General features: G+C 55.3%; 1 protein-coding gene across 12 annotated transcripts in view; it reads right to left on the bottom strand.

Moving 5' to 3' along the window:
* The window catches only part of LOC136020699 (chromodomain-helicase-DNA-binding protein 6-like), a 69,771-nt gene that overhangs the window by 18,111 nt on the left and 24,092 nt on the right, over window positions 1-27,568 (bottom strand). For 4 of the 12 annotated variants that reach the window (XM_065692017.1, XM_065692025.1, XM_065692029.1 and 1 more), the window contains exons 1-23: window positions 22,403-22,541; window positions 16,067-16,566; window positions 15,238-15,376; window positions 14,737-14,886; window positions 12,997-13,062; window positions 12,466-12,524; window positions 11,998-12,115; window positions 10,597-10,683; window positions 10,200-10,349; window positions 9,773-9,894; window positions 8,930-9,173; window positions 8,314-8,490; window positions 7,445-7,588; window positions 6,801-7,056; window positions 6,105-6,315; window positions 5,419-5,614; window positions 4,804-4,968; window positions 4,286-4,465; window positions 3,802-3,912; window positions 2,611-2,813; window positions 2,311-2,510; window positions 666-825; window positions 152-241 (exon numbers count right to left, since the gene is read on the bottom strand). In XM_065692017.1, the coding sequence (XP_065548089.1) occupies window positions 152-241; window positions 666-825; window positions 2,311-2,510; window positions 2,611-2,813; window positions 3,802-3,912; window positions 4,286-4,465; window positions 4,804-4,968; window positions 5,419-5,614; window positions 6,105-6,315; window positions 6,801-7,056; window positions 7,445-7,588; window positions 8,314-8,490; window positions 8,930-9,173; window positions 9,773-9,894; window positions 10,200-10,349; window positions 10,597-10,683; window positions 11,998-12,115; window positions 12,466-12,524; window positions 12,997-13,062; window positions 14,737-14,886; window positions 15,238-15,376; window positions 16,067-16,566; window positions 22,403-22,516 (3,842 nt within the window). In that variant the 5' untranslated portion in view covers window positions 22,517-22,541. Of the gene's footprint in view, window positions 1-151; window positions 242-665; window positions 826-2,310; window positions 2,511-2,610; window positions 2,814-3,801; window positions 3,913-4,285; window positions 4,466-4,803; window positions 4,969-5,418; window positions 5,615-6,104; window positions 6,316-6,800; window positions 7,057-7,444; window positions 7,589-8,313; window positions 8,491-8,929; window positions 9,174-9,772; window positions 9,895-10,199; window positions 10,350-10,596; window positions 10,684-11,997; window positions 12,116-12,465; window positions 12,525-12,996; window positions 13,063-14,736; window positions 14,887-15,237; window positions 15,377-16,066; window positions 16,567-22,402; window positions 22,542-24,187; window positions 24,245-24,872; window positions 24,929-27,568 lie in introns of those variants that run through there. The other 8 variants (XM_065692022.1, XM_065692028.1, XM_065692023.1 and 5 more) reach the window with 5 other exon arrangements.

The raw sequence follows: 27,568 nt of genomic DNA, 5'->3' as shown, positions 1-27,568 counted from the left end.
TGAACAAGACCTGGGGATTTGACCACAGGATCTGATTCACCCGGAGCTGCAGTAAGTGCAGATGTGCTGTGCCGGATGGCTGCAGCAGTGCTCGAGCACTACCCAAGAAGTACCCAAGAAGTATCACAGGGGTTCACTGTAAGGTACCTACCTGGCGGGGGTACCCTCAAAGGCTTTGTCTGCAGCCTCCCCCAGCACTTCAGCCTTCAGGTAGTAGAGCATTCGCACCCGCAGCAGAACCCTGTGCAGGAGCAGCAGAGAGGAACACACGTTAGCATGCAGGTGCTCAGATGCCAGCCTAGGGCCTGGCCCAACAGCCCTCACCAGAGTGTTTGAAGGGGATGCTCCAAAGGTCAGCAAGGCCAGGGAAACCTGCTTGACACCACGTTTCCCTGCATGGAAGGACCCACTATCTCACAGCAGGATGGGCACCAGCCATGTGGTCACACCACAGTACCCAGCCCTGTGATCTGCTGGGGCTCTGCAGCCAGAGGTGTGCTGCTCAGGATATGGTTCTTTTTAGCTTGGAGGAGCATCTGAGAGCAGTCCAGCAGCTGGAGCACAACAAACCTGCATGGGCTGTGAGCCCTTCACAGCTCCTTCCCACCTTCCCCATGCTAAAAGCCCTCAGCCCATGGTTTCCACAAGCTGGCTCCTGCACTCACTTGTTGCAGTGCTGTTTGAGGTGCTTCTTGTAGCTGTCATCATGCAGGACAACCTCAGGGTTGCAGGTGGCGAGCCAGTCTGCATTCTTTATCTCAGGAAGAAGCATCTGGTTCTTTGTCTTCTTCCCCTTCCTGCCTCTGGGCACTGGTGCTGACAAGCCTGTAACAGCAAGTGGCAGTCAGTGAGCACCACTGGCCAGGCCAGGCACCGCTGCCATGGCAGGGGGGCTGGAACCAGATGATTTTAAGGTCCTTTCCGACCCAAATTGTTCTATGATCACATAAAAGCACTGAAGGGATCTTGGTCCTGGGCACAGCTCTTAGAGCCTTACCCAGACACTACAGCCAGCTCTGAAGTTCACCCTATTGGACAACACAGTGATCTGGGACAAGAGTTCAGACAAGAGGGGCCCAAACGATCAAAGACCAGAAGTCAGTCCTGATGATCAGATCTCTAAGGGTTGTTTCCCATTCCACGCATCAGGAGGAGGGCTGCAGGATCACTGCAGGGGGCATTTACACTTGGCAAAGATAACAAGGGGAAAAGGAACACAGTCCCCATCAGGCTGACAAAGATAAAGTGAGATCCAGTGGCTGGAGCTGAAAATTGAACACATTTTCAACCTTGAAATAAGATGCAAGTTCACAGCAGAACATGGAAACAGCTCCTGGTTGATGCCTCCCTGGGCAGCTGCTTCTGAGGCAGGGTCCTGTAGATGTCCTCTCGTGCCTATGTGTGCAAAGAGGAACAGGACAAGGGCTCCAGCCTGCTGGGGTTCTGCAATGAGCACCAGGGTGGCTGTCTCCAGCACTGAATTGGCTTGATGACCTCTGGGCAAACTCAGCCTGTTCTGGGATGGAAGGCAGGATGGGGCTGGATAAGAGCAGAGCTCAGAGTCTGGGTGCTGTGCTTGCCCTTCACACTCAGATATAGATTGAGAAGAAACGGCCCCAGGATGCATGAGCATGGGCTGGAGGTTGCTGTTGCTTCCTGCACATCAGGGAAGCCTGGAGCCTGATCAGCTCTCTGCAAACACGACTGGTACCTCAGGCTTCTTGGTGAGCCACAGCATAGAGATCACAAGCACACAACGAGCAGCACAGAGCTGTGGAGCAATGACCACGCTGAGGAAGGGCCATGGCCTCCCCCAGCTGGCTCTCCCAGCCCAGGCCACAACCCTCCAGCTGATCCAAGGAGCCAGCACCAGCTTCACATCATTAAAGAAAAGCCACTGTGGCTGCATGATGCTGTTTGTATGGTGGGCCCTATTTGCTGTACTGCTCCAGCCCCAAGGGATGCCTACAGAGAGCAGATACCGCACTGAAGGCAGAGAAAACTCAGCAGTGCCCACTTGAGAGTAGGATGGCATCTCTGCTCCTACCACAAAGGCCCTCTCTGCACCAGCCACGGCACTGGGAGTCAGGAAACAGCCTTCCCCACCCAATCAACCCCTGCTGCTGGCTCTGAGGGTCAGTGTGGAAAACAGTCCCATGGCAGCCACCTTCTCTGTGAGAGAGAGTTGTGGTGCTCAAGCACAACTGTTTGCTGGCTGCTTCAATCAGCTCTGAATTCTTCAGCCTCGGTCCTCCAGGCTGGCACAGCGGCAATGGGTAGAGGTGCAATAGCAAAGAGAACACGCAATACCTGAGTGATTCTGCAGAGCCTGGTTCTGCCCGTCCTTCGTTGGCGTGATGAGATCCCAGATAAAACTTTTGATCTTCTCATCCCCCTTGTAGTGTTTGACACAATAGACCAGCAAGGCCCGACAGATCATCTCCATGTCCTTCTCATTCAGGTGCCACTTGAACCGCCCATGGGTCAGGATATCTTTCCAGCGTCCCCAGCTGGAAACAGCAGGAATACAGAGAGCGTAAATACACCTGTGCAACTAGAGACCTTGCCAGCATCTCCCTGCAGGAGCTGCCTAGTGGGGGTGAGACCCACCCGAATATGAGCAGGTTCTTCTCCACACGGAAGCACTCAGCCCGCAGGTACCGGCGTGTCTTCTCATTGAAGCGCCGTGAGCGTGTGGGTCTCTCATCCGAGTCACTGTCCAGCTCGGAGAACTCCATCAGCTCATCCTCTTCAAAGGAGTTGTAGTGTTTGGTTTGCTTCCGCACCCGGGGCCTGTCGATGACCAGGCTCTCCTGTGAGGTTCACAGAGGAGAACGCACTCAGGTATGCGCAGAAATACCTGCCTTCCATCAGGGCACAGCATGCCTTCTCCTCTACGCTACCACTCTGCTCTGCTTACGCCTCTGTTTCCCAGCCCTGTGGCTAGTCATCACCTTCCCAATAGGATACCTGCTCCAAATTACCTGTGTGAGGCTTTGCTTGCACACATGAGACAATTCCTGGCCAACCCAAACTTCAGCCTGAACAATGGCAGGGTGAAAATCATGCCTTCTGGATTCAAACTGCTGACAACCAGCAGCTGATTCAGCTCTGAATCATAGTCATGACCCTCCCAGCACTGCCTGCACAGAACGCTGTGCTGGAGGCTGTGTCATTTCGGTGCTGGGGGAATAGGAGGGCTGGAAGAGGAAAGGTGGCTTCCAAGAGGGTGCAGGAGGGAGCAGTAGGAAATTAGACAGCATGTACCTGCCTCCTCTCCTTCCCCCTGCCCTGTAGAATGATCCATGTCATTTAAATCTGCCTGGATTTCAAACACTTGAGAAACACACACAAACCCTCTCCCATTCTCTCTGCTATAGTGGTGAGCTCTGCAGAGCTGCAGGGCCTCCTGCTTGCTGCTAATACCATCTCTATGGGCACTGCTGCCTCAGGTGGGAGAGCTGGGGCACCCACCAAGCTGCACCACCTCCTTACCCATGGAAACCTGCAGTGGTGGGAGACGGGGCTGCAGGGCAAAGAAATGTGCCCAACACTGCAACCTCCAGAGCTTGAAGGGCTGGAGCAACAAACTCATGTCAGCAAATCAGGCCTCCTCCAGTGTGCCAGGACAAATGTTCCCTTCTGCCCCGGGTGCCAGGGCTCATATGGACTTGGGTTTGGGCTGGGGAATGGTTACGCAGCTTCCCTGAGCCCAGTGGAAGCACACAGCTCCTGCCTGGAGACCACACCACGCAGTTTCAGATCAGCTGTGGGGCACACAGGCCATGAGCTGGATCCTACCTTTTCATTCTTGGCATCTGTATCGAGCTCTGCTATCTTGGCCCACTTTTGCCAGAAGTTGGGGTCATCTAAGGAAATGTCAGTTCTGTTTCCTGATGCAACAAAGCTGGCCTGGGAGTGGAAGAAGATGAATGAACAGGGTGCAACTCACCATCCAGATGTGTCTTCCTCCATATAGACATCCCCAACACACCTGCAGCACACAACCTGGCTGCCACAGGGTGTTACACCCCATGTTGACACATGCCCCCAGTGGACACCAGTCACAAGTGTGGCATGGAGCTGGCTCCTGTAGGGATGTCAGGGCCCCACAGTGCACAGCTTCCCATGGCACAGCAGTGCCCAGCTTCAGGAAGCAGAACAGGCAGGAGAGCCTGGCCTCCAAGCAGATGTATCAGAACACACAGGTGAGAAGAGGTCAGTGCAGCACATCTTCCACCACCTTGGGGGAATCCCCCTTCCCTTCCAGTGGAGCACAGCTCACCTTGGCAAAGGTGGAGCCCTTCCCCTCAGTCTGGATCGTGATGGTCTGCGTCCTGCGCTGGAGGATCTGATCAATGTCTTCCTCACAGAACTTCGATCCTTCATCCTCCTCATCCATGAGGGCGCCGTAGGCACCCTTCCGCAGCAGGTCCTCCACCTCCATCTTTGAGAGCTGCTGAACCTGCCCAAAACATAGGGGCATCACCAACCTGGCCAGCTGCCCTGGGACACAGCCCTCCCTCTGCCCCAAGCCAACCCAGACCTCCTGCTGTTATAGCAGAGGACTCTCCAAAATGCTGCCTGAGGGACTATCAAGAATTTCAGTCCATGTCACCCAGACACAGCACCACGTGCGTCCCAGGCCAAACAACAGCAATGCCACTGTGTGGAAACAGGCCTTCCCTCCCAAAAAGGCTGCCCAAGTCTCTGCTCCAGCCTGGCAGTGACTTGCAGGGAAAGGAGGAGAGCTCTCCCACAGCACCTCCTGCTTGGTCCCACTCCATCCAGCAGCCAACCTACCCCGTTGGTGCTGCCCTTGCGGTTGATGTCCTGCAGCACAGCCTTATCCAGGCCCAGCTTCAGGCTGGCCTTGTCGAACATCTCCCTCTCATAGGAGTTCCTGGTGATGAGGCGATAGACCTTCACCGCCTTGCTCTGCCCGATCCGGTGGCAGCGAGCTTGAGCCTGGGAGGGCAGGAGGCACAGCGTCAAGCACAGTGAGCCCAGCAGCATGGGGACTGTGCACCAGGACCCACCACTCGCCCCACCTGAGCCACAGTCAGGTCCCACCCACAGTGGCCAACTGGGCAAGGCTCCTGGAGCAGGGATCAGGGACCCCTGCACCCCTGGGAAAGGACTCAAGGCTCAGACTGGATTATTGGCTCTCTGCAGATGCAGGGCACCCATCACTTCACCCCTTCCAACAACAGGCATGGTCAAAATATTGCCTGGTCTGTGGCCCACCAGTGTTTTTAGAGCCACACTGTGATCTCCCCATGACACGTCCCCTCTGCCTGCACTCCTGCCAGCTCTCCCAGCACGGCAACCCATCCCATTACAGCCGGAGGCTGCCTCCCTTCCTTCCACACCGCAGTGACAGACAGGAGCTGCGCTGCAGGATCTCCTGTCCGTTACCTGCAGGTCGTTCTGTGGGTTCCAGTCCGAATCAAAGATGATGCAGGTGTCGGCAGCAGTGAGGTTGATGCCCAGCCCGCCCGCCCGCGTGCACAGGAGGAAGACGAAGCGGTCGGAGTCGGGCTTGCAGAAGCGGTCGATGGCAGCTTGGCGCAGGTTCCCGCGCACCCGCCCGTCGATGCGCTCATAGGTGTACCTGCTCCGGGAGAGGAGAGAGCAGGGTCACAGCAGGGCCTCAACATGGCTTACAAACCCCTTCTTGCTCCCTCCCCCAGGCTCTGTGTGGGTACCCAGGCAGCTGGGATTCGCTGGCAGGACCTGTGCATGAGCGGAGGCTCAGGCCCCATCAGCCTGTGTGCACTGTAGTTGTTCCTCAAAGTTGTTCCTCTTAGAAAGGCAAAAACATCAGGACCCCACGCATGGTGCACGGGTATGGGAACCAGGACCAAAGGAAGGGCCTGTTTCTGTTTGGTCACTCCTAGGACGAGCCCTGGGCAACGCAAAATGGCCAGGTCAGAGCTTTGGGGTCTCTACACCCACCAGCAGTAGCCTGTAACTTGGATCCTTTCATATGTGGGCACAGAATGGCCAAATCCCCACTCTCGGCTATTGCCCCTCTTGTCTCTACAAGTGCAGGATGGAGGTGATGTGGAGGAGCTGTGGTGAATGCTGAAGCCTGTACTAACCGCCTCTGAATGAGATAGTCTTCCAGGATGTCGAGGCAGCGCACCATCTGGGAGAAGATGAGCACCTTGTGCCCACCAGCAATCAGCTTGGGAAGCAGCTTATCAATGAGCACCAGCTTCCCGGCCGCCTGGATCATCGCCTGCAGTTGGAAGTCTGGCGCCTCCGGGCTGTGTGTTTTACGGAAGTCTTCCAGGATCTTCTCCTCCGCCCCTGCCAGGTGAGAAGGGATGAGAGCTCTTGGTGAGGCTGGCACTGCAGCTGCCCCCAGCCTCCCATCCAGGGCAATAGCAAGCCACCACATGAGGACCAGGACCCATGCAGTCGATCAGATCAAGGAGGTTGGCTAGAGACCGCCAAGAAGCCCCTCCACTCCTGTTACTCTACTCTTTCTTCAGGGCTTGGCAGAACAAGCCAGGCTGCGATGTTGGAGAGGGTCCCACACCAGAATACCCCCAAACACAGCAAGCTGCTAAGACCATAATGTGTCCACCAGTACTTGTGGGGAGTTGGGCTGCCTGTGGGGGCAGTAACGCAGATCACTTCATCCTGTGTGGGGCCTGGATGTACAACCACACCAGCAGCAGATGGCATGGGGGCCTGAGCTGGCTGCCAAGCCAGGTGAGCTCTGCAAGTAGTGACCAGTAAATGCTGCAGTAATATCTGTCCCCCACACACCTCCTGCACACAGCCCTCACCATTGATGAGATACGGGTGATTGCAGCACTTCCGCAGCTCCATCATGGTGTTGATGAGGTTGGGCATATTGTGCTGGTTGGCACCCTTAGAGAGGAAGGAGAAGTTCTTCTCCAGGATGGCCCTGTAGTATTTCTTCTGGATATTGGTCAGCTCCACCTCAATGATGGTCTCTTGTTTGGGTGCCAGATTCTTCTCTACGTCATCCTTCAGCCGTCGCAGCATCATGGGCTTCAGGATGGACTGCAGCTTCTTCACCTGCCGGAGCAACAACAGAGATTCACTGCCCTTCCTGCACGGCAAGCACATGGTGAGGGGCCTGCAATGCTGGAGCCTCCCCACGCTGGAAACCCACTACAGATAACCCTGAAGCAGCTGGGACAGACCAGGTGGGAAAGCCGGGTGACCTCTGCTGCCCAGGCATGCAAAGGCAGTAGGGAGCCAGGCAGGGAGCAGACCTCTGCCTTGGCACAGGATGGTCTCCTCTCCCCAAAGCTGTGTTGAGGGCTCTGTCACACTTTGCTTCTCCCAGCATTCAGAGTCCTATTCACTTCCATGAAGCACATGTCTGACTGTGTGCCTGGCTTGGTGAACATGGGTCCCAGTGGCCTGCGCTAACAGTCACCAGCATCACTCTCCCAGGTACCTGCTCCTCTGTCTTCAGGTCTCCAAACTCCTCCAGGAAGGCTGTCTCTGAGGGAAACTGCTGTGGCTCCAGGAAATTCAGGAGGCTGAAGAGCTCCTCCACCGAGTTCTGCAGCGGGGTCCCTGTCAGCAGCACCTTGTGCTCCTGGGTACACACAGGAAACAGGTTGAGAGCTACTGGCTGGGTCTAAGGGGTCCCAGAGCACAGTGCTCCTTGTCTTCCTGCCTCAGGAGCACTGAGTGCTGCACAGAGCTGAACTGGGACACATCCAGGGGAGTGTCCTGGGAGGAACAACAGCCAAATCCAAGAATCCCACATTGCTCCCAGGCTTCAGCCCAGCCCTGGCACAAGACCCACAGGCAGGGCTGTGCTGGCACTGATGGGAACACTTGGCAGACCCCAAACTTCTGTGTACCTGGGGCAGGATGTCCCTCTTCAGAGCTCAGGCAGAACAAAAGGGAACACAGCATGAGGCACACCATGACCAGAGGATGCTGTGCACAGCTGGTCAGCCACTGCTTCCATGTGCTACAGCAGCCTAAGCTGCACTGCAAGGCCAAACAGTGCTCTGCCTGGCAGTGCACACAGATGGGAAGGCACAGGGGGAATTGGCCTGCTCTAGGTTAATATTCTTCAGCAGAAAGGAGTCTGTGATGGCTACAGGGCACCAGTGCCCCATCAATCAAAGGCCCCACCATCACTGGCACTGCTTCAGCAACCTGATAGGTCCTGGATGTTTCTCCCTCTGATAGGGAGCTCTCAGCCCTGACACTGGGTCTGAGCAGCACATGGCAATGGCATCTGACAGCTCGGCATGGCCATCTCTGTCCCACCCTGCTCCCACGTGAACCTGTGCAGGACATGCTCACCAGGGCCATGAGCTTCAGCCCCTCCAGGAGTTTGCAGTTCCTGTTCTTCAAGCGATGTGCCTCATCAATGACCACACAGCGCCATTGGATCTTCTTCAGCTCCGGGCAGTCAGCAAGGATCATCTCAAAGGTGGTGATAACCACCTGGAACTTGAAGATCCCAGGGAGAGGGTTACCCTACGGAGACATAAACCATATGCACCACTTGACTCCTGCAGGGTGGCAGGATACTGTCAGACAGCCCGTATGACAGTATCAGTGTCAGCATCGGGCTCCTAGCTGGGATTTCTCCAGATTTATCTCTCCCAAGCAGCAGGCAGGTTCCTGCAAGCCTCCTTGCTGGCCACAGGCTACATCTCTCCAAACCAGACACTGCTTCAGGGCAGCAAACAGGCCTGGACAAGAACTGCAGTGGGAGCTCTGCTGCTTTTTCCTCTTTCTGCATGAGTTGGGCCTGTTCTTCACTCATACACAGTGCACCCTAAGCCCTTGACAGCCAAGAGGTCTTAAAAGATCACCTGTCCCTCGCAGATGAACCAAAAGCTTCACATGGTTCGCAAGTAAAGGAAGCCAGGGCTGGGGAATGCATCCTGGGTGTGTTCTGTGTGTCAATCACCTGTGTGTCCCGGTACACCATCTCGTACTGCTGGATCATCTGCCGGCTGATCTGGCTGCCGTGGTACACGATGGCGTTCATCTCCGTCCAGGTGCGGAACTCCCTCTCCCAGTTGGTGATGGTGGAGAGAGGAGCGATGATGAGAAAAGGGCCATGGATGCCCATCAGGAATATCTCTGAGAGGAAGGTGATTGACTGGATTGTCTTCCCTAGCCCCATCTCGTCAGCCAGGATGCAGTTCTTCCTGCAGAGATGGACAGAGACAGTTGAATTTGGCTCTCAGAGGCGGAAGCCACCCTGTCTCAATGGGATGTCACCTACTCCCACACCTCTCTGACCCTGCAGTATGAAGGGTGGGGGTACATTGGTACAGTGGCTCGAACTGGTGTGGGTAAGCCAGACCATCCAACTTCCTGCAAGATGATGGACTCAGTGTGAAGATACTGTCCTTTGGGTGCACACTAGCCAGTAAAACATGCATCTAATGGCCTACTGCAGCTGAGAACATGTATATCCCTGCACTCTTGCCACAGGAATGGGTCACTAGTAGCCTGGCCAATACCAAACCTCAGGTGTATCTTACACCCATAGCTAAGCCCTACTATCTCCAAGACTCATCAGCATTTACGAGGGAGAAGCATTCCAGAAGACTCAGTTGCAAAGCTAAAATAAACACAGATTTCCTGGCAGCTGCCTGCCAGCTCCAGCACTGGAAGATCCCAGTGGCTGCTCTGTCAGGCCCCCGTTTATCAGCTCTTCTCCCCCAGCTCATGACTGCACACATCAGGGCCCTACTGCCAGCAGGACATCCCATGGGAGCACAGGGTGCCAGCCCCTCCTCACCTGTTATACCAGTTAAAGAGCAGCCAGTTCATTCCCTCCAGCTGATATTCCCGCAGCTGGTTGCTGTTCTTATACTCCCGGGACCTCTCCAGTTTCTGCCAGGACTCAGATGCTGGGCGCTCCTAGGAGGAGAGAGCAGGACCAAGGTCCATGGAGGGGAAGAGGCTAAGGCTCACTGAGGCCAGACCCTGCTTCTGGGGCTGCGCATCAGGACCACGCTTCAGAACAGTCATTGACAGCTGATTCACAGCAAGGTCTTGGCCTCCAGATCCCACCCTCAGGTCCTGCTAACTAACCCATCTGGAGGGGAGGACATGGGGCTTGCACTGCAGCAGCAGGGACAAGAAGGTCAGCACTGCTGGACCTTGGCAAGACACAGACAGTCCCTGCCTGCCCAGGGCAGCGAGCTGCCAGCCGGGTACGTTACCTCTGGGTACGTTACCATGTGCTTGATTTCTGGAGGGATTTGGAGGGCTTCAAACTCTTTAATCTTCCCTGGGTCAACATCCTCCTCCAGCTCCCAGGTGCTCTCCTCGTAGGGCAGGGAGCACCACTTCACCAGGTAATGAGTCACCTCCTGCAGCACAGAGACAGGCTCAGAGACAGGGCAGGGCTCACAGCTCAGCCCCAGCATGCAGGAGCCACAGAACAGTCAGCAGCCCCCATTTATCCCTGTGCCAAGGGGTCTTCTGCGGACAAGGCTCACTTTGTGCAAGGCTGGGAAGGCCTCAGGGTGCTCTGAGATGACACAGGCTGCACACCCTGAGCCTGGGGCTCCTGCCAAGCCTCCCTCCCTCCATGGGGCAAGAGATGCAGCCACTCACCTCCCCAGTGTCAGGGTCCTTCGTGTGAGCCACCTCCAGAATTCGATCTACCTCCACATAGTCTGGGTTGAACAAATCCTCATCAGGCTGTGACAGCAAACAGTGAAAAGAGGGAAGTTCAAGGTGATTCCAGGGTTAAACAGATGGTGGGCAGCAGTAAACAGCTGCGGGGCATCTGTCCCCAGGATGCTGCTGGCTGTGTGCAGCACACCAAGTGCCCTGGATGCAGGTACATGACATCTGTCTCTGGGCAGGGAGGATAGAGAAGGCAAAGCTCTCCTTTAAGAGCAGTAGCGAGCTCCATGTTGCCCTTGCTGGGAGGCAGGAACGTCCTCTCCAGCCCATCTGGCCCCAAGGTACAAAGCTCTGAGCTGCATGCTCCTTATGCACAGCATCCAGAGAGCCACATGCAGCACCCGATGAACTCCACTCCTCTGCAAGGGATGACACCTTGTCCTCTGTCTCTGCCCTTCTTTCAGCAGCCACCAGCAGCAACTGCTCATAAGGCAAGAGCTCATCCTCCAGGAACACTATGGAAGGAGTGAGCTTCAGACTAGCAGTGGTCCTCAGAGAGACACACTGTCTAGGGCTTGGAAAGGAGAAAAAACAGGCTTTGATGTTCACAGCTCCCCAAGCCCCAGTTCATCACAGGAAAGAGCATTTGCTCCTTGTTAAACTGTTAGTGGTACAATGTGTTCCAACACTTGCCTTTTCTTTGCACCCTGGGAAAGACCCCAAACAGTCTTGGGAGTGAGAAATTTGACACACACCCCCAGCTTTCAACTACATCCATAGAGAAATGTTCACAGCCTACTGGCCTCATTTACACTTGTAAGGGGCAGTTTGAGGGGATCCAACAACTATCTCTGAAGCAGCAAGATAAATTATAGAACACCTCTCATATTAAACAAGATTAATTTGCTTACAGAGCAGAGCAAGCAGGTATAAGCCCAGGTATTTACAGCGCTCTCTACCATAGCACCTGTGCTCCACCACAAAAGCACCTCCAGCACTGCACACTGCCCTCCTTCCCATTGAGCAACACTTCCAGTGTTGCAGTGCCTGGCAAGTGACATTTGTCACCCTGCCCATATCTCTGCCAGTGACACCATGGGTGTTCAGGGTGCTGTCATGGCCCCTTGGCTCCAGCATCCCCACCCGCTTACCCTCTTGTGCTGGTTCAATCCAGCCTGAAAGCTCGAGGAGGTGCCATGCTGCTGCCTGTCAGCAAGGCCACAGACGCAGGGCTCTGGGCAGCACCAAGGATCCCTGAGCTACTCCCAGCCCTGAATTTTGGGCCTGGAGCCGGTTTGCTGGGGCAGGGAGGTACCAGAGGCATCGCTCAGCCCAGCCTGGGTGTGCTGGGGTTGGACACAGCTCCTTGCTGTGCTCTGCTCTCACCTCTGTGAAAATATGCTTCATCTGAGCCTGCTTGTTCCGGAAGCGTTTTATCTTCTGGGAGATCCTGGGGTCTTTCTCCAGCTCCTCCAGAGTTGCCCATTTACAGTGGAGGTAAGAGCTGCAGAGGGAAAAAAACAGTATCAACAAAACATGACCAAAGAGGCCTTTGGGCCCAATCCCATTCACCACCCAGACCAGCAGGGATCTCCCAGTGACCCAGAGAACACCCAGCCTACGCCTCCCCATGTGAAACCCCGAACTGGAGGAAGCCATGGCCGAGGTCCAGGCCAAGAGTGAGCACTGCAGCCACAGCAGGTTTCCTCTTTCCCACTGCTGGGGCCTGCTCCACAGGACAGCAGCAGTGAGACTGGGATGCTGGGGATGGGACAGAGGTAGGAGCACCCAGCCCTTGCTCCTGCATGCACAGTGCATGTGCCACAGCACAGAGCATCACAACGCTGCACGTACAAGTTCCGGTACTTGACGTAGAACTCCTCCATCTCAAACGCAAGGCCCCCGGGATGAGTCTGAAACCAAGGGAAGGAGAATTAGTGACAGTAAGAGCCTGTGCAGGAGCTGGGGGCATCTTCTGCAGCCTGGGAGCAGCCAGGCATCCCCTGCCTGGCCACAGGCTCCAGGCAGGCTGAGCCCCACACATGGTGAGGATGGCCAAGCCCTCAGTGTGCTGCTGCCCTGGAGGCTTGGTGGCCCTGGGGAATGTGGTGTGAGGCCACCTTTGAGCAAGGGGGACCCAAACACCCCCATGTTATAAGCCCAGGCCTGACCCTTCTCCAGAGGCTTTCTGGTGTCCAGGGCAGGAGAGGTACCACACTCATCCCCAGCCCATACCTCAGCATTACCCTGAGAAGAGCAAATGCAAGGAATGGCACAGCAGCACCAAGCGCTGCTCCATCTCAGGTCCCTGCTGCACAAAGCAGCTAGGTCCCATCTCTCTTCTGCCCAGGGACCTCCAGCCCCACTGACATCTTTGCCACTCACCTCCTTCTGCACCATTCTTGAGGCAAGGATCTTCTCAATGATATTGGCATCATCCTCGGGAGGCTCCTGGGGACAGGAGAGCAGAGCTGTTTTCCCTGCTCATCACATGGCCTCTGGCACCCTCCTCTCCCAGCCCAGCAGCCAGACAGGCAGAGCTGGGAGAGCTGTGCTTGGAGAACCCTTCCTCGGAGTGAGGGTCTGGCTACACCCACCCTCTGCCTTGTGCATCCCAGGCCACCAAGGCCACAGCACTGTCATGTTTAGCTGTGTGGGTCCTTCCAGCTAAACCAGGGCAGCTAAAGAGGGTGCAAGTGTCCCAGAAAAGTCTGCCCCCCTCAGCTGCAGTCCCGTAGCCCAGAAGGGGATTTCTGCCCTATTTGGGCAGCTCTGCCCCACACCAGGGTAACACAGCCAAGGGGAACAGGCAGAGATGCTCCCGCTGCAGCCGCTGTGTTTCCCCATGCCCAGGCATCCACCCTGGTGCTGCTGGGCTCCAGCTTGACCATGACCACAAAGGGTTTGTGTGAACACAGCCAGGAGCACAGTGCTGCCAGCACAGCCACCTGCAGCATCCCATGGCTGGGAGCTGACCCGGGCTGCATGGCTTACATAGGTCCACGGCGCACTGCTGGCAGGCGCACTGCACCACCTCAGAGCTGCTGAGGAACATGGCCAGGATACAGGGGACAAGCTGCAAGTCCAGGCCATGGGGCCAGCTCTGAGGCCTCAGCACTCCCGTTGTGCCCTGCTGGGTCAGTCCTGACCCTGGAAGCAGCCACAGCCAGGCCCAGCCAAGCCTGCTGGCAGGAGCCAGAGCAGCAACAGAGAACCTTGCTGCCATCAGACACCAGCCTTAATAATTCATCTGGAGCAGGACACATCGAGGTGGAAGCCCAGGACTAAGTCCATGCTGCAGCGTGGCAGCACAGACACATGCCAAAGGCAACCCAGTTCCACCTGTTCCTTTGGAAACTTCACTTGGAAAGATCACTGCCTGAAGCCCAGCTGGGACATGGCCGTGGGCAGCAGCACTGTAAGCACCTCCCCAAAGCTTAGTGAAAAGGGTACTAGAGAGGGACACAGAACACTATGAAGACAATTAGTGATCATTATTACTATCTGGCAGCTTTGTTAGTGACCAGAGACAACGAACACCCTGTAGGATCCAACACAGAGACCAGCAGAAAGGAGCTGCCAGCATCCACCAGGAGCCAGGGCTGAACCAGTGGGGAGAGAAGGCCCAAACTGTAGTGACTATGGCTGGTCCCTGCCATGCAGCCCAGACCCCTGCCACACTCCCTGCAGATCAGCCTGGCTGATGGCGTCAGGCTGGGCACCTCTGCACTCCAAGGCACCGATGGAAAGCAGCAATGTGGGCTGAAAACAATGACCTGGTACTGACAAAGCCCTCAGTTGACAGACTAACCTCATGCACAGGAGCTACAGAGACAGGAGCCAAAGGTGGGTATGACAGGTCTTCAGGGACAAGTCCAGCTACACAACAAGTTCCAGAGGCCTCAGTCTCCAAGCAGGAGGGTGACAGTTAGACCTACACGCCTCCTGCCCATCCCTTGTGCACTCACAGTGTTGCAAAGCCAGCCTGCACCCTCTCAGGCACATTCCCTCTCATTTTCGTGCTGGGATCCCTCACTTCCTCAGACCTAGGCACTGACACCCTTGGAAGACCCCACAGGAGGCCCCACCACCCAGGCCCACGTCCAGCCCCACATCCAGCCCTACCTCTGCCTGCCACGCCAGAGTGGAGGCTGAGAGTGCGGAGGTTCGCCCAGCTCCCAGCACAGCTATTGTCTCGCCATCGTCATCCACCACCTTGAAATCCAGGTCCTCGTTGTACTTCCTCCTTTTCACTTGCCGTCCTGAGCGGCGTTTCTGTGTGTGGGATGAAGAAGGCACTCATGGAGGAGATGGGCACACCGAGTACCTCTTCCTTGCTTGAGCAGAGGAAGCCCCAAGGCTGCTGATCTCTAGCCCAGCCCCTGCCCCAGTGGGATGGAGGTGGTGGAAGAACAGGCAGCCCTTGGAGGTAAACCCATCACTGTGGTACTGAGGTCTCCATCAGTGCCTGACCCACACAGCCCCATAGAGAACTGAGGCAGAGGAGCCCTCTAGAGACATGTACAGCTCCCCAGCCCTATGGGGCTGACCTGCCTCCCCACACCGTGCTGGGAAAGGGGAGCTGCCAGGAGCAATGGAGGAGCCAGCTGAGGGCTTTGGCCATACCTGGCTGTCGGCTGACTCCGCAGACTCCTCTGGGCTCTGCACGGATGGGCTCAGGAGATCCTGATCCAAATCCAAACTGTCCACTGGTATCTCATTTTTCCTCTTCCCCTTCTTCTTCTTCTCCACAGGGGTGTCCTTGCTGCCAAGACAGGCTGACGGTTAGATCCTTACCCTTGGCAAGGAACACTTGAGGGAAAGATTTCAAAGAGCTGGTGCCTGCTCCTGGGCTGAGCAATGTCCCCTTCCCCACTCACAGCCCTGCAATCCACGTCCCAGGCCTGAAGAGCAGCGCAGGAATGGCTGATTTCAAAGCTATGTTGAGGTTTTACCCCCGTTTCATGAGAAAATTGCCTGGGAGCAGCCAAACCCAAGCAGTTAGAACTCTCTTCCCTGGCCATGCAGCTGTGCTTCAGCCCTGCAAACACACCGCTTCCACCCGCGCAATAACTCCCAAGATATTGATTCCTAAGTCACAATTAACAACTGCTTCATTCATGAGCCAGTAGTTAGCTATGATTAGAAATAATTTAGAAGAAATTATGTCACCATTATCTGCCACTTAGAGGACTCCCAGCAATCATTTCATCTGCACGGAGCACTCGCCCTGCCTGCTGCTCGCCTCTTCCTTGGGTCCTGACCCCAGCACACAGGGCAGGACAAGGAAAGGCCAAGACTCTTTGGTCCTCTTCTCAGTCTGGGGCCTCATCCCCAAAAGGACACCCCCTCCTGTCCCATCTCTGCATGGCCATAGAGCTCATCCTGGCCTCCCAGTCAGCACATCCAGCCCCATCCACAGCAGGCACAGAGACAAGGCCACACCACCACTCACCTGCTCTTCTTGGCTCTTGCTCTGGGGCCAGGCTCAGAGCCGCTCTTCTTATCTTTAGGCTCCTTGGGGGCTTTGGGTTCCCGAGGTTTCCGAGGTTTCTTGGCCACCTCCCTCTGCTTGGGCTCCTTCGGCTTCTTGGGCTCTTTAGCCTTTTTCGGCTCTTTTGGTTCTTTAGGCTCTCTCCTCCTCTTTGGTTTCACCTCCACAGTTGCTTTTTCTCCCCCATCCTGCTCTCCCAGATCCTTTTTCTTCCGTTTCTTCTTCACCCCCGTGCCCCCACCCCCAGCGTCCTGCATCCCATTCTGGGTGCTCGTCCGCTTCTGGGAAGCCCCATCGGGCTCCTCCTCTGGGCACTGGCACTGGCCTCCTGTGGCCGTGGCCGTCACCGTCACCTGGTGGGACACCTCGTCCTGCTCCTCGCTGCTGGCAAAGGGGTCCTGTGCCTTGCACTCCCAGGCATCCGACATTGGGGAGCGGCTCAGCGCTTTTAAGCTTGGCGGCTGCAGAGGGGACAGAAAGGCAGCGTGTGAAGCCAATGCCACAGACAGAAACAGCTCTGGGGGAGCTACAGCCCCAGCGAGGCTCCAGCCACCCAGTGCAGTGTGAGCAGTGTCCCCCAATGCGGCTATGGCCACCATAAGCTCACGCAGCTCGAAGGGAAGGATCTCCCCTTCCCTGCCTGACAAGAGGCTCACAGGTTGGAGAGGCCTTTTGCCTCCTTACTAGCACACACAGGTCCAGAGCAGAAGTGGCTGTCCCCTCTGCTGTATCCACAAGCAGAGCCCTGCCTTGGGTTGCACACTCTGCTGAGACCAAGAGTAACCCACGTGCCCAGGCCACCTCCTACCCATTGCCCACAGGGCACTGCGTATGCTTTGATTTCTGATCTGGATTAGATGGAAGTATTAAATGAAACAAGCTGCAAAGGGAAAAAGAGCCTCGTTGGCCCTGCAGCCACCCACAAGCAGGGCTGCAGGCACCTCTGGCATCAGCCACATCCAGTGCTCTGCCCCAGTCCCTGCTGCTGGGCTGATCCAGAGAGCTGGCACGGAGGAGAGCTGCCATCCCATCACCCAGACAAACCATCAATGTGCACCCAAGCATAAAGAGGAACCCACTGTGGGCCAGGAGAAAATCAGCACTCTAGAGGCTGCCTCTGAGCCCACAGGGTCAGCAACAGGATCAGTCCCAGCCTTTGCATTCCTCAGATCTTGCAAGCTGGGGATCATCTGGAACAATTTACTGGATTAGCTACAAAGCTCATAGACTCCCAAGAGCCTGGATCTCCTTTTGGTTCTGTGCTGAACAGCAGCCAAGTGCAGATACCAGACAGAAAGCAAATCGTCAGCATCCTTGCACAGCAGGAGGGTGAACTACTCCTTCCCAGCCACAGCTTGTAGCCCTGAGTCCCGCAAGGGCCTGCCCGCTTCCAGGCAGACCACCAACAGGCAACAGGTCTGGATATCATGATTCTAGTCCATCCAAGAGCAGGTGATGTCACCTGTCCTGATGGATAGGGGCTCCCAGCTCACAGGACTGGGCTGGGATTGGTGCGGAGCACCTAGGGCAGCTCTGAACCCAAGAGCCCGTGCCTGGGGGAGCTGAGCTGCCACGGTCACGCATGGGGATACGGGTCCCCATCACTGTGTGCATCAGCAATTCCCAGCAAACCAGCGTGGAGGAGGGACTGCCAAAACTGGCTCACGGCTTCCACTGCTGCAAACCAGCCAAGTGGTCCAAAGTTCCCCCCTACCCCATGTGCTGCCTCACCTACAGCTCCAGCCCAGGCTATGCAGCCCAGGCAGGTCCCACTCACCATCAGCACATCCACTGCCTGGCAGGACCCTCAGGCCCCATCACATGGGAGAGGCTGATAAAGCTGTCAGGAGAGCAGGGCTCAAACCATGACCTAGTGAGTGGGTTCTGCCTTCTCTTTGTCTTGTGCTGCTCAGGCAAATCGGAAAGGGCCTTTCTGTGACTGCTGATGAAGACATCCCAGCCTGCCACAAGCCCTGCTGCCATAGGAATTTAAATGCTTTATACAACCAACCCCAAGCTGTCAGAACGTGTGTGAAAACACAACCAATCCCTCTGCTCCTCCTGCATCCCCTCTGGGCTGCCAACAGCCCCTCCAGCCTCTAGGCAAGTCCATTATGGTGGGAGCCCAGATGTGTTCACCCCAGCACACCTTTAAGGCAGCCCCTAGATCCAGCAGTGACCACACTGTGCCATGGATTGCTCTGTGGGCATCCAACACCATGGCCTGCTGTGTCCAGAAAGCAGCGGGGGGACCAGTCAGCAGCATCTGCAGCACCCAGAAGCTTCTGGCACAGTCCCAGCCATCAAAGGACCATTAGGTACCAGCCTGTGAGACTGAGCAGCTCCTGGCCAGTGCTTGCGTAGGCAGCAGAAGCACAGAGGGGCAGGGAAACCTGCTCCGCACTGACTGCAGGCAAGGTACTGCCAGCCCAGAAACCTTCTGCAACCAAGGCTGCTTGGTTTGTCTTGAGGAGAAAAAACTACCATGTTATCTCCTACAAGTCCATGGCAAGCTCCTGCCATCCACGTAGGACTGTGCTGCTGGGTACAAATCTGTAGGCTTATAGATTATACCTATAGAGAGCTCGGCACACTGCTGCAAGCCAGGGAAAGGGCTTTTCCTACTTCTCCTCCATGAGGCTCAGTTTATCTTGGCTTCTCGTCAACAGGAAAAGCCTGAGAAGGCAGTGCCAGCGTTATCTGTGCTCCTGTGCGGTTTCAAAGCACACTTGCAGCTTGCCTGCGGCAGCCTGGCCAGCTCTTTATGGCAGGCAGAACACACTGTCCCCATGGAGCCACAGGGAACCACCACCTCTGTTTCCACAGGGTGAGGAGCTGAAGCCCTGTGGGCATTCAGCACTTATAGGTGGTAAGGTGTGGGAAAACCCCTCAGATTTTGTTTAAATCACACTGCCCTCCCAAGCAGCATCCTGTTCTCGAGGTGTCAGAGTACAGCGGAGCATTTCCATGTCACCTGCTCTCTCTCATCCACTGTTCTGCCATTCTCCATCACATCCTTCCCCTGCAGAGCTCTCCTGGACCAGCTGAGGCATAGGTACCCTCGCTCCTCAGGCAGGCTGGGCCAGCTCTCAGACCATCTGCCTTATGCTCTGCTCCACACAGCAGCAGGAGGGTTTCAGCTCTGTTCCTTCTCCCTTTCCAAACCACTGGACACAAACTCTGGGACAACCTGCAGGCAGATGCCAAACTCTGCCACCGTTTTATAGGCTCCTTCAGGAGCAAAGACAGCCCCGAGTGAAGATACACGCAAGGCTGGTTCCCCATATGCATTACTTGGCACATCTTAAAGAGTTTTCTTAAGTCTTCAGACTGTTTCCATTTCAGCATCTCAGACGCAGGAATCAGTTGGCACCTTCTCCCTGCTCCACATGGTAAAAGCAAAGATGTTTTTCCTGCACTTTTTCCAATTCTTCAACCAGACACTAAGTTATAGACAACTCTTACCAGGACAATGCTTAACCTCTTCAAAAGCAACTCAACAGTTGCTTGGGAGCCCAAACCCAGCTCACCCCCATGGTCTGGCTGGCAGATCGCAAGGATTAGCTTTGCTTCCCGAAACGCACCCGGGCTATTCATCAGTCTACCGCTTTCATAAAGGAAGTGTTTAGCATAGTTCCTAATGATTTACACAATACCCAAGTAAACCTAAGGGTCTTTGATGTCACATTTGCCGCACCTCCCCTTCCATGGACATGGGCCTGATGAGCGACAGCCCTCAATTCCCAACGTCTCATCAGGCTCCTTTGCAATTCCAGAATAAATAACACCAAAGTGTAGGGGCTTGTGTTACTTTGCTCCAAAATGCCTTTATCAAACCCTTTAAGGGCAACTCATGCCCCTGGCACCAGGGATGGCTCTGGGTTCAAAGCCTTCCTGACCGAGCTGTTCTGCTCCATCCCCACGAGCACTCACTTGACTCCTCAATCACTTCTTTACCCTGTGACTCCTCTAAAAGGCCTTTTAGTCCTGAGGTATTTGGGGGAAAAAATATCATTCTTAGGCTCTGTGTCCTTAGCAAGTGCTTCCCAAACATCTTTTCAGTCCTGCCTTGTTACAGGTGCAGTTTTAAATTCCCAGAATGTGTCCTTTTTCTTACTATAACCCTTTTAAACTGAATTTCACACTGAACAGCCTCTCCCCCATGTTTCTTACATGCAGGTTTGTTGCTTCTGGGCTATTTTGGAGACTGGGGGGAAATAAAGATGATGTCTCCCGGATTTTGAAAGGTGATGCCCATCCCTAACCAACCCTCTGGTCCAGACACAAGCAGTCTCCATATACCCACCATGCTTTTTATTCTTAAAGCTGTGCCTTTGCACTGGCTCTCAGCTGGCAGTTTTTTGGTGATGGTTGTAAAGATTTTACATTTTCAGAATACATTTTTATGTAATCTTTGTACATTTCTTTATTCCCAAAGGAATCTTCTATAAATTACATTTCATAGAGGAAATCAAGTCCCTTAGCAGCAGCTGCAGCACAAAGTCTTCTCCATGCATCTAACTACTGTCAAAGAGAAGGTTGGGGGGGGGGGGAAATTGTTGAAAGCCTCCCCAGAGAGCCATGAAGGCCAAGAGAGAGCACTTGTAATTGCATGACCCCATTAGAGGGCAAAGCCAAGGTTAGGGTGGGCTTTAATGATGTGTTTCCTTAACTTAAAATGGTTTCACTTCATTTATAGTCCCAATTTGACTCCACTTCCCTGTTTTTATCCAGGACTCAGAGGAAAAGCAGATACTGCACCAGCACTGCTGCATGTTGGAGCCTCCTCACCTGCCAGCATCATAACCCCATCCCTACCCAAACCCTGCAGTACAAAGGTTTGGGAGTGGGAATGGGAAAGGAGCAACAGCCTCATGCCCACCCCTCTGCCCATCCTGCGCCTCAGGGCTCTTCCCTGGACCTTACAGGCTTTTCCCCAGAGAAGCACAGTGTTCCCAGCAGGGCAAAGCTCTGCCACTGCCTCATGTCTGAACAGCAGCTCCGTCCTACAAGGAGGCCACGACTGAGCCCTTCTCATGGTCACTGCAAGAGCAAAGCCAGCTCCCCTGGCCACCCAGCTCAGACAACATCCACACACAACGCAATGGTCAAGCCAAACGTCATCTTGCACTCAGGTACCAGCACCATTCAACCCTGTTCACTGCCTGGATTTGGGTCTAGAGCACGGCTCAAACCCTGCAGAGATCTGTCCTGTACATGGAGTGTTCATGGGGACCCTACTGCAGCGGTCATCAGAAGTTTCCATGCTTTTGAGATAGTGGCTGATGTCCGGGGGTGCCCAGCACCCCACAACTTGGTGTCCTCCAAAGAGCCCTGACCAAAGCCCCAGCCAGGCTGCCACCAGCCCGAGATGGCACCATCCCATAGCTCTGCCTGCAAAGTGGTCACACTAACAGCCACCAGCCCGCTCTATCTGCACAGCCCCATGATGAGAGCAGAAAAGGCAGCTTGCTCCATACAGAACACTTTAGCAGGCTGCTGAGCCACCCTCCCCAGCAGCTGCAGTCCCCACTGGTGGGGTGCACAGCATGGGCTGTTGCCTTCTGCTCGCTGGGTGTCCACACCCCTCGTTCCCAGCTCTTAATGCAATGCAGCAGAAGCTAAAAATACACAAGTGCCACCCTCTGTCGTGTCTCTGAGCAGGCTCCGCAGTCGCCATGGGATGTGCGTGATGGAGGTGGGGCCTGGCTCTCTTCCCGAGACGCTCCATCAACAACTACAGCCAGGAAGCTCCATCCCATGACGGAGCCAGCCCCAGCAGCGGGCACCACGTCCCCACCGCCCTGGCACAGGGCATGGCGGGGGCAGAGGGCAGCGCTGCTGCTGCCCAGGCTGTGCTCCCGCTCAGTCCTCTGGTAGGGTGGGAGGGAAAGAGCATGAAAAGAGGAGGGCCTGTGCAGCAGTGTGCTGCCATGAGCAGCAGCAGGGCAAGGAGCCCTCAGGACCATGCAGGAGGATGCTGTTCCTGGCTGCGGGCGCGCCCTGAAGCTCCCCACTCCCCTGCCCTTCATCCTGCTCACAGTGTGAATCCACAAGGCGCTGGGTAGAGCAGAACTGCTCCATGCACCCAGCACTGAGATCATTGTATGTGACAGACCCAGCCCCTGACCTGACAAAGAGAGCCCAAGATGTGCTAGGAGCCCACAGACACAGCAGGAACAGAGCCTCAAGTGCCCTCAGGCTGGGGAGCCCTCATTCCCCTCCCACTGTGTTGAGGCTGCTCCAGCCCCAGAGAGCTCAGCACCAGGAGACATCAAAGCTCACGTTTCACTTTACCAGACACTCAGAAGAGACTTCGCTGCCCAGGGTCGAGCAGGACACAGAGGGGAGACGCAGCCCAGGGAGCGATGGAGCTCCTGAAGCCCTCAAAGGCAATCCACCGCTTGCCATTGCTCTGGGGGGCAGCCAGGTCCCCTGTCCCACCTCCACCGGCAGACAAGGCGCCCTGGCATGGAGCCTCGCAAGTCACAAGGGAAGTGACAGGTTTCCGAGTTAGTCACAGCTTGGTGACAAATGCACCAGATTCTCATGCGTTACTAAGGAACAAGAGTCACGTAAACACAGCCCCGGCCTGCGCGCACAGCCCCTCATCTGCTGCACCAGTTGGCTCAACAGTGCTATCCCAGTCCGTGCAGGAAGGGTGGCACTGCTGCAGGGGAAGCATGGGGGCTCAGAAAGGAGCTGCTCCCAGGACAGGCTGCTGCAAGACCCCAGGCTTTGTAATCCACATGGGCAGGAGCAGGCACTTCCTCAGGGAAGCTGCAGACTTGGGAAAGCAGAGAGCACATCTATAACCTATTCCCAAAGGAAGCCAACAGCTCTCCTGCCATCCCTCACCAATGTGAAGGGTACCAGCATTTGCCAGCCTTTGTACCCAGGGGCCTGAACCTACACCGATGGGCCAACCAAGATGGAACTCGTGCAGATGAGAAGCTGGCAAGGGACACAAAGTGAAACAGGAGAGCACTGGGAACCACGCAACATCTCATAGTCTCCAGAGTGAGACTGTTCAATGGGCTTTTGAAGTCAATGGCCTTCCTTGGTGCCATGAGGAGTCTGTTAATGTGGTGTGGGAGCTCCTGGGGACATGGAATGGCACCTCTTGCTGGTTTTACCTCCCATGCAGGACAGAGCCACCAACCTCAGGGAGCAACCACCCCCTTCACCACATTGACCAGGCACCCAGGGTACCCCAGAGCCCTGCTTGGGCTCTCTTCCACACACTGACCTCACAGCAGCATTCCCAACTGCTGCCCAGGCCCTCCGGGGACACCCCAGCACAGCCCAGCAGAGCTGGTGGCCCCAGGAAGGCTGCAGCATGCCATGCTGTACAGGCTGTCCTACACTGCTGCCCGCACAGAGCTCAGGAGATGAGCAGCTCGACCCCTGCCCCTCCTTGCTCACACTGGCATGCCTTTATCTCCCTCCCAGACTACATCTGCAGGGGCTGTTACACAAAACACATTGGCAGCTGAGCCCTCTACAATCTCCAAATGCTGGGGGAGGATGGTTTGGCTCTGCTTAAACCCCACATAATTTCAGCGATCCCATTTCCACCCAAACCTGCTGTATTAGTCCAATGGAGTGGTGGTTATTTCTCACCTGAGTTTCTCTGTCAGAGGGGAGAGATCACTCACCTGTGCCCCAGAGCATCCTCTGCCCCAGGCCTTCCCCCTGCCCCACACCAGGAGTGACCCAGCACTGCTCCTCACCTTGAGCCTGGCTCTGCTTCTTCACAGCATCTTTAGGACACACAGATAAACTCACTGCTTCCTACAGCATCCATGCTCTGTACATACAGCACTTGGCTTGCTGCAGGCTCAGAGCAGCACAGTTGCCTTTTCCAAACCCTCCCTTCCTCCTCCCCATTAACCTGCCATGACGGCATGATCTGCAGTTGCCCTGAGAAGCATGAAGACGCTGCTTCAGAGCTGGCTAGAAATGGCACCAGCTCGTGCTCTCAAACAGATTTATCCCTTAGCTCCGTGTTCACTTTAATGGTTTCCCATTAAAAGCAGCACAGACACAAATCAGCTCAGGGTGGACCGGTTTGTTTTATACCTCCGGCCATATTTCACCCCAGCAGGCAGAGCCAGTCTCCATGCATGTAACAGGTCCTTTCCCCTTCTCAGAGCGCCGATGGTCTGGTTCTTCCTCTGCACATGGTTAATACAAAGACCACTGGCTCATAAATCTCCTCTGGGAGCAGCAGGTATTTATGATCCGATGCAGCAATTCAGAAATGGCAGCTTGGTGGGATGGGATTATTCCTGAGCAGGGGAGGATTCCCTGGCCAAGCCCTCACAGCCCCGCAGACGTGATCTTCCCCAGCCTCCCTGCTGCTGTTAGTCCTGGAGCATCATGTTATTAGCAGCAATCACAGCAATCATGCAGTTTTGTAACAAATATATGCAATGAGATTCAAACAAGAACCAATACTAAGGACTTTGAGGGAGAGGAAGGGTTGCTCCTCCACAGGGAACAGAACCAAATCAAGAGCATTCCCATTACTGAAGATAAACCCCACCTCATTTGATTGCCCACATCAGACTCATCTGCTCCAGGCTGCAGCTCAAGTCAGATTTAGCCACGGTGAGCTGCAGCCCTGTCTGGAAATGAAAGACAACACCCCCCCCCCCCGCCAACCCCTTCCAACCACACATCAACTGCACCAATCCACACACAGGACATGGTCCCCAGGCCTCGCCAGCTGAGTTGGGAGAAGGAGAGAGAGAGGGTCACAAACCTGCTTTTCTTTTTTCTGTATTTTCATTATCATCAAATCTGGGACGAATGTTATTTCTGCAAGACACAACACAAAGAGAAATTCACAATAAAGAGAGTGGTGAACCCAAGGTACTCCATCCATCCACATCACCTCACCAGGAGGCTGAGCCAGCCCCAGCGCTACTCGGAGTAACGGAGCTGCAGGAGTGAAATGCTCTCAGGGACATTGCTCTGCTGAGCCATGGCAGGGAGCCCAACCATAGCCCTCCTGACAGCTTGGTGGTATCTGAGCCCCACCGTGTTAGACCAACCTCGCCGCTGTAGTCCCAGCATGGAGCAGCACACTCAGGGCTAGCAGAGATGCAGTGCACCTCACCAGAGCCCCAAACCCACCCCAGGAACCCCTGAGAGACGTGTCGGATGCTGCCAGCCCTGCAGCAGCAGAGGGAAGCGGTAAACAAACCAGCCTCTGCCAAGCAGCGATGACAGCAGAAAGAGAAAGAGATGAAGAGAGGATGCAGGAGCTTGAGGCGAGCTGCAAGCCCTAGTATCAAGGAAGAGCTGCCGCAGCAACAAGGACGGGTCCAACAAGAAGGGGGAACAGCCACGCTGGCAGGCATTATCTCCCCAGTGAGCCCCCCCAGGCCTGGCAAGAGGGGCTGCAGTTGTGAGTCCAGCTCTTAGCAATACCCAAGTGCCAGAGGCAGAACTGCCTCTGCGACCAGGTCCCCACCAGAGGAGGGGAACGTTGAGGGATCTGTGCCCTCTGGACACAGCTCCCTGCAGGAACACAACACCCAGCACCCTCCACAACTGCCATGCACGCTCAGATGGGGCAGACGCACACTTGCCCAGGTCCAAATTCCTTGGGGATTGGGCACAGGTTGGACACCACCAGACGCAGGAGCAAGCCAGGCTCACTGCTTCCCTGCTGTGTCATTAGAAAGGCCAGGAGCAGCCCCTCCATGGTAGTCTGCCCATTCCCAATACCTGTTTTTCCCAAGGAGGGCACAAGGACACACACACACACACACACTCCCTCATGAACAACTTCTCCAGGTTAAAGTCAGCATCAGGGCAAGACTTCTACAGTCCCCTGAGCGTAGCAGGGTGCAGAACACCCCTGGCTTTAGGGCTGTGCAAGAGGCACGGCACAAACCCAGCCGCTGGGCTGGCCAAGCAGCACTGGCACACAGCAGTGAAGGAGCTCTTGGCCAGCCTCTGGCACACTCTGAATGAGCACAGGAGTGAGGGGACAAGGGCACAGGTTCAAGTAAGGCCATGGAAGAGCACAGCCCCTGGGGAGGTTTCTCTGTGACTGAAGCAGAGCAGTCACTTCTTGGCATACACCTTTGGTCCTGCTCAGACTCACACCCATTGCACAGACTGCCCAGGGTCCTCACTGCAGGCCACAACCCAGGACACACTGTGCCCAGAAAGTATTTGGCACAGGCCACAGCCAGCAAGGGACAGGCAGGAAGAGAGCAGGCAGACCCTGCCCTCACCCAGCTCAGATGTCTCATCCAGAAGGAGACATCCACAGGTCTTCCTTCTTCCGTCTGTCCCCACATGCGGCAGCTTGAAGATGCCAAGCTCTACAAAGGCATCACCCACTGTGCTGTGTTCACTTCCCATCGGTGGCAGAGCCCATGTGCTCAGGACAGTGAGCAGTGCCAAGGCCAGGGCAGCTCCAAGGGAGGGCAGTCCCATGCTCAGCACTAGTCCCAAACACCAGCAGACAGCTCTTTTGTATGCTCAAACCTCTTGTTCCAGCTGGTGACAGGCACAAAACAGTATCACCCCTACCATGCACACATAGCACTGAACCCAATGTGTACATCTGTCTTGATAAAACAAGGCTGGGATACCAGTTAGACCCAGAGGAGATGGTTTAACAGGGATACCTGCTCCGACCATGTGCAAAGTCATCTGAATGCAAGGAGAGGCCCAGCAAAGTCATTGCAGAGCGTTTGGTCTCCTGTCCACACACAGGGCTAGCTGCAGTGAGGATGACAGCACCGAGGTCCTTACAGGACCCTGCTGCAGCTCCTGGGGTAACATGTCATCCTGGTTTGTGGAATGCTGCGGTAAACTCTGCTGGCCAGGGACCAGAGTCACTGTGGCCACTTGTGAATCCAGACACCAGGAACCTGGGCCATTTACACACCGTACTGCTCATAATCCTGCAGAGCAAGCATGTGTTGCCATCACCCCTTAGGGGACAAGCTGGAGAGGATGAAAGTCACCATGTCTGCACAGTGCTGTGGTCTGCTTTGCCTGCTGCATCCAAAGCATCTTGCCTGGACTCAGAGCCAGGAACTTGTCCAGCATCCTGAATGGAAACACACCACCTGGTAGGGAGCACTGCCACACTGGTATACAGATATATACATTGAGAACCCCATTTACCCACCAATTTCCATGCTAATTAAGTATTTGTGGATTAAAGAGAAACTCTAATCTCAAATGAGACAGCCCAATTTCCTAAATGAGCTTATAGTTTTCATATGGAGATCAACACGTTCCCACCAGCACATCATGCAAGTGCCCCAGGCTGCTGGATTCAGCTTTATTGCCACTGCCACAAGTGGGGAGGTTTTATTCTCCTTTTTTATGCCTTTCTAACCCAAGATAACTGATGCACGTCTCACACCAGCCTGCAACACCCCAGCACCAGGCGGTCAGCAGCGCTTATGGCTGCCACAGCCAAAGGCA

The sequence above is a fragment of the Lathamus discolor genome, chromosome 11 (assembly GCF_037157495.1).
Source record: "Lathamus discolor isolate bLatDis1 chromosome 11, bLatDis1.hap1, whole genome shotgun sequence".
Lineage (NCBI taxonomy): Eukaryota > Metazoa > Chordata > Aves > Psittaciformes > Psittacidae > Lathamus > Lathamus discolor.
Note: the sequence above shows the minus strand (reverse complement) of the source record. Positions and strands in the feature narration are given on the sequence as shown.